The following is a 5,930-nucleotide window of genomic DNA, read 5'->3' as shown; positions in this document are numbered from 1 at the left end:
ATTAGGTTTTATGTTAGATCTGCAGCTTTACAATCTGACGGACAACATCAAGTCACGCTAGTTTGTGAGTTTATTTTTATAAAATCTTTTTATACTTACAACATTTCTCTTATATTTATCAAACAACAATTTAAATATTTTATATTTCTTCAAATTTTAAGAAATTTCAGCAGTTTAAAAGAAAATTCATATATATATATATATTTATGATTGTCAAATATAGGATGCTCCCTAACAGGACTCCTTACAATAATAATAGGATTAAAGTCAAGTTATAACCCGATCTATCTAGAAAAAAATGTCTAGGGTTCGTCCAAATTAACTTGCATCACATGTCCATCTAGCTAGGTTCCTAAGCATCATAGGTTCCCCAACAGATAGATATGTTACAATAAATTACGCATGGATAAACAATTCCAACATGACCTCCTCATCTCCCCCCTAATTTCCGGGTCAAAAAAAACCCTATACCAAGCTCAATCAATATGTTTTGAGCCGACAGAGCCATGTCAAGTGATGAAGCCAAATCCAAGGCAAGTCAATTCAACTATGTTAACCGAAAGTAACCGTCAATCAACTTAAAAAAAAAAAAACTATACACCAGAAAGAAAAGAAATAGCTACTAACAGTACAAAACAAAATAAAGAAATCTGATTCAAGAACTCATTAGTTATGAATTTTCTTTAATGTTATGAGTATTATTAATAAGAGGTTTGGTTTGGAAAAAGAAGAGGGAGGAGTGTCGGAATTAAGTTTTAAATGCTAGGAAGGGCCCCTCCGAGTCCGACCCCCGGACCCTTCGTTTCATTTTCTACTGCCCCATGTCCCTTAGAACATGGAGGAAATTATGGCGGATTCCCAACCATAAAAGCTCTCATACAACCCCCCCTCCCAAACACTTCCCTAGTTCTTGAAGCAACAAAACCCATCATGCCAAAACTGAGAAGCCACGGCCAAAAGGAAAGTAACAGAAACCCACTTCTATACTATCATTGCAATCAAATCCAACAAGAAAAGCAGCCATGATTTTTGCACTTCCTTTGCCAATCACTCTTTTCAAATCCGTTCACACTTGAAAAAAGCAAGAAAGAAAAGAAAAAAAAAAAAAAACTTCGGGTCACTCTTCCCAGGTAGTAAGTACTCTACTCTTAACCAACCAAAAAAATTATAAGAACAAAGAAATTATGGAGATTGAATCAGCCAAGTGCGAGTGTTGTGGCCTCAAAGAAGATTGTACCCAAGACTACATAACCGAAGTCAAGGCCAAATTTAATGGCAAATGGCTTTGTGGGTTGTGCTCAGAAGCTGTAAGAGATGAAGTTAGCAGAGGTAAAAAGCCATTCGGAATGGAAGAAGCTGTGAAGGCTCACATGTCATTTTGTGGTAAATTCAAATCAAACCCGGCGGTTCGAGTTGCAGATGGGATGAGGCAGATGCTTAGGAGAAGGTCAGGGGATTCATCTTCTTCTCCATCGTCCGGTAAGAAGTATTCAAGGTCAGGAAGTACATCACAAGTGAGCGATGCATCGTCTTTCTCATTGTACTAATTATTGGAAAAGAAGTAGAGCTCTTGCTAGGGAGGGGGATTTGCATGCCATGTTGATCTTGTATATGGTTGGAATAATTAATCATGTTGATAAGGTAGCCTTTCATTGCAAGGCCAGTTTCAACTTGTACTTGTACAGGGGATCATATCATTTCAAATGGAGGCTGCATCTCGGTTTCCCTAGTTCTTGATTTATATTGGTATGTTTTTCTCTCCCTTTTTTTCTTCTTTTCATTTTTTTTTTTCCGGCTGAAAGGACAAAAATGAGGTAATCTCCCAACTTATAATCATACTGGCATGGGAAAAAAATAAAAAATAAAAAATAAAATCTTCTGCCTTTTCTATTCCTTGAAAAGAAAACTTTCTTACAATTCCCACGAAAAAAAAGAACCTTATAAGCTAGCTCTTTTGTTGGATTCTTGACTGTCCTTGAAGAAATTTTCCCTGATCATCGTTGCATTCTTTTGATGACTCGATGTTTGTAAAGAGAATCGGGACAGTAGAACTGAAATTTCCTTAAAAAAATTTAAAGATCTCATGAAGTCGATCTGCAAGTCAATGAATAACTATGAAGTATATTAATGCATGGGGTTGAAACTCGAATATACAAAATTGAACTCTTCCGGGTTAATTTCTTGATGCCTAAGATATTTTTCTTCCTACCTGACTCGATCACTATCAAGTTGATTGTACAAACATTAACTTCATTAACAATTCTCTGTTTTCTAGTATTAAAATTGTAGCAGAAAGGGTCAACTTCCCACTCCACTATAAAGGACAATTACCTCAACATTATGCCCTAAGCTTCAATTATTTAGGTTAAATTATTAATTTCCCCATTCTAGATGATTAGTGGTTGACAAGAGAAACATGTTTATTTTTGTAATAAGCTAGGCTTTGCAGTACTGATCAGATGTGAATGGGGTGCATTTAGTAACTGTATTATAGCCCTTGATCTTTGGAATATCAACCAAGTAGTACTTCATGTTTGATCTACCCAATGATCTCCATTTCTGTTCCTAAGATAAGCTTGAATATTTCTTTGATTAAAAGAACTTATCTGCTTGTAATAAGACAGCCCAAAGCTGTGTAACTCATGAGGTTAGAAAATGGATTGGCCTTACAAAATGGAAAACAAAGTTTAATGTGTAAATATGCATGTTAGATAGAATCCTCTTAAGAAAATCACATATGATCAGATCAATGATAATGATGGTTTTTGGGCATATATGCATTCTCTTAAGAAAATGAGATTATTTGTGGAAAGAGCTGCAGTTTTGTGCCACTCAGGGTCCATGTGAACAGATGGAGTGCTTATTCATGAGTCAACATCTGCACATTTCACAGTACTTTTGTTGTCAGGAGTGTGTAATAGCAAGGCATTCAATTTACAGAGTTCATGTTGCAAGTCTCAACCATAATTCCTAAGATGCCTGCAGCCCACATAGGTATTGATCCATTCAAGCGTGTCTCAGACACAAAATAGCGAATAAATCTATACGCTTAACCATGTTTAATTCTATGATTCTTCGAACTCTCCAAGCAAACTGCAGGTCCCCGCCATCTTCGAACAAGCATCTTTTAGGCCGTGTCTATTTCTCGCAGTCTCAATATTATTTGTTACGTGTCTACCTAACAGGGTCTTTGCAACACACCTTGCTTTATTCGAGAACATTAAAAACATCCTAAAATTGGTTTTGACAAATATTTTCTTCCCCCCTTCATTATATATTCATCTTGAAGGTCTTGTAAAAGTTATATAAGAAGATAATTTAGATTAAATACCATAAATTATTGAAAAAAATTTTAGAAATAAAAATTCTATCCACCATCATTTTAATTCCTATTAATTTTCTCATCATTCTCTTACGTGATATTAAATAATTTTACTATACATCAGCCACTATTAACTCCCACACCCGACACCTGATATTTTTTTTTCATAGAGTATGGGATGTAAGGTAGTAAATACTGACTGATGAGAAGAATTATTTAGTATTAAATGATTGGATGAGAAGTAATAAATGATAAATAATTATCCAATCAGTTCGTGCTACATTAAATGACGGTGTAACGATAATGAAAACAAGATGTTGTATAGCACTTCTCTACCAAAGGAAAAGAGTTCCAACATTTAACACTCTCTTACTTAAACAACAAAAAAGTTTCAACCCCTAATAATATAAGATAATGTAGAATTAAGTATATAGGGTTACTCAAAGCATGCAAATATGTTATATATTACATGCCTGTATAACTTTCTGTGAGACAATGACTTGCAAAAAAGGTAAAATAATTTTGAATGGACTCGTCAAAAAAGCTGTTCAAGGGCATCATATATGGATGCATTCAATTAACCATGCTCAAGGGCCTCTCTCTATCTAACTCACTAATTGAAGTTGGTTGTTCTACTTGACATGTTATTGGCATAATTTGGAGTATGATATTATTGATGGTAACTTTTAATTTACACGTTGATGATGTTTTGGGCCGACACAAATGTACGCCTTTTTTCCTAGACATCATAGATGTTTTTGTTTTGGTATAAGAGAGAGATAATTAAAGAGATTAAACGGACCACCTTATGATGTTTATTATTTTTCTGTAAAAATTAACATAATGTTTAACCAATATCGTAGAACTGATCATTTACATGATTTTCTCTCTTACTCTAGATTCGAAAACTCTATAAACTTCAAATGCTATAAAAATAAATCATCACATCTACTTGCAATGTATAAGCTTGGAAGTATGATATTTTGTTCTTATATATATGAAGTCATATTTAGAATCTTAAATGCGCCAATACAGTAATTTTGTAAATTAGATCCGTTTTGATTGAGAAGTGATTTCAACTCAATTCATTTAATCTCATTTCATCATTACAACTTTTTCAAATTCTCAGACAAAATATAATAAACAATTAAACTCTTTTAAGTCTCAAAATAATAATAATTTTTAAAAAAATATTCTAACAATATTTTATTCAATTCATCTAAAACTATCTCGTCTCAACTTACTATCCAAATCACACATATCAACCTTTCTCAAACTCACAGGTTTTAGAAGCTTAAAGATCTCTAGTTCCTAAAAGCTATTTATTTGCATTCTACATCTTCCGTTGGATTTAAATTTTAATTACGAGAAACCCCTCTCCGTCCGCTAGCTTCGAAATGAAATCTACGGCCCATACGCCCATACCCAATATGACCGTTGGGATTCAAATTTGAATAATAATACTCTTATTATCATCAAATTTCAAGTCCCCGTCCATGGGTAGAAGAAGATTCAAAAGTACACGAAACACGCATAACCGAAAGAAGCAAGAAGCCCTGAAAATGGTGAAAACTATGCTATTGGGATCAACACCGGGAAAATCAAGCACCACCACAGCTTTGGAAGATGACCGCGCCGAAAGTCGAGATAGCTGCTACTTCCCCAGCCTGCTGAAAAGACGCTAATTGTAACTGCCCGATTTTCTTGGCCAGCATCAATGCCCTATTCTTGACCTCAGACCCATCAGCATCCAGAAAAGCTCCCTCACTAAGCTCTCCGCTTCTCAGCCTGGCAACGTGGAGTGCACTCCTGTCTAATTCAATTCTTCTATCTTATCCAAACGTAGATCGAGTGCTAATTGGGTTCCTCCCCCTCCGTTTCTTGAATCAAATGCAAGACAGAATTTCAACGAGGAGACGAGGAACAGGAAAAGAGAGTGGGATTTGAGAGAAGTCGTTTGATGAGATTGGTATTTGGTTTGATTTTGATCTTCGTGGCTGAGCCCGGGCTTCATTGTGGGCTTTCTGGGGTCTTAAGACCCCGTGTTATCGCGGGATATAGTTAAGCATGTGGGTGAGAAATCCTGGGTTGTGCAAGTTTTGAAGGGGAGCTGAGTTTTTTGGCAGAGGGAGTTGCAAGGTCTTGTCAACGGGGAGGTTTCAAATTGCAGCCGTACCGATTCTATTAGGGAAATTGATCAGGTGCCGCATATCAAACTCTTCTTTGGAAATCATAGATTCATTAAAAAATTTGTCATGGTTTTTTAGGAGAGCAAACTGAAAATTCTTGTTTTAAAAAGTCGATGAGAGATCAAACAAAATTTCATTATTTTCAGGACGGTTTGCTCTTGATTTCGCGTTGTACATTGTACAAGTCAGCAACGGAGGAGGTTAGTGTATGGGGGTGGCCATTGCAGACAGCGGGATTGCTCACAATTGGATTTTCTTCCCGATCTTTCACTATCTTATTACGGCAGAGTTACAGAGGTAAACGCAAAACACTCTTGATATCTGACTGACTAGGCAATCTCAGTTTCTCTAGAAAGCTTCATATCGGTATGATCAGTAGTCCTGGCAAAACTAAAATGTAAACACCACTAGATTCTTTT

General features: G+C 35.7%; 1 protein-coding gene and 1 pseudogene across 2 annotated transcripts; both read left to right on the top strand.

Moving 5' to 3' along the window:
• The first annotated feature begins 699 nt into the window (after positions 1-699).
• Positions 700-2,569, top strand: LOC121242689. Of its 2 annotated transcripts, XM_041140616.1 has the most exons (3): positions 700-1,479; positions 1,686-1,771; positions 1,816-2,569. In XM_041140616.1, exons 1-3 carry the CDS (start codon positions 1,185-1,187, stop codon positions 1,816-1,818), a joined length of 384 nt encoding a protein of 127 aa, XP_040996550.1. In that variant the 5' UTR covers positions 700-1,184; the 3' UTR covers positions 1,819-2,569. The 2 variants fall into 2 exon arrangements, with proteins under 2 accessions (XP_040996550.1, XP_040996559.1); XM_041140625.1 differs by lacking the exon at positions 1,816-2,569 and having other exon boundaries at positions 704-1,495; positions 1,686-1,741.
• Positions 2,570-4,839: 2,270 nt separating this feature from the next.
• On the top strand, positions 4,840-5,930 carry LOC121246999 (annotated as a pseudogene).

The sequence above is a fragment of the Juglans microcarpa x Juglans regia genome, chromosome 1D (genome assembly GCF_004785595.1).
Source record: "Juglans microcarpa x Juglans regia isolate MS1-56 chromosome 1D, Jm3101_v1.0, whole genome shotgun sequence".
Classification (NCBI taxonomy): Eukaryota; Viridiplantae; Streptophyta; class Magnoliopsida; order Fagales; family Juglandaceae; genus Juglans; species Juglans microcarpa x Juglans regia.
This window is presented reverse-complemented; position numbering and strand designations above follow the sequence as displayed.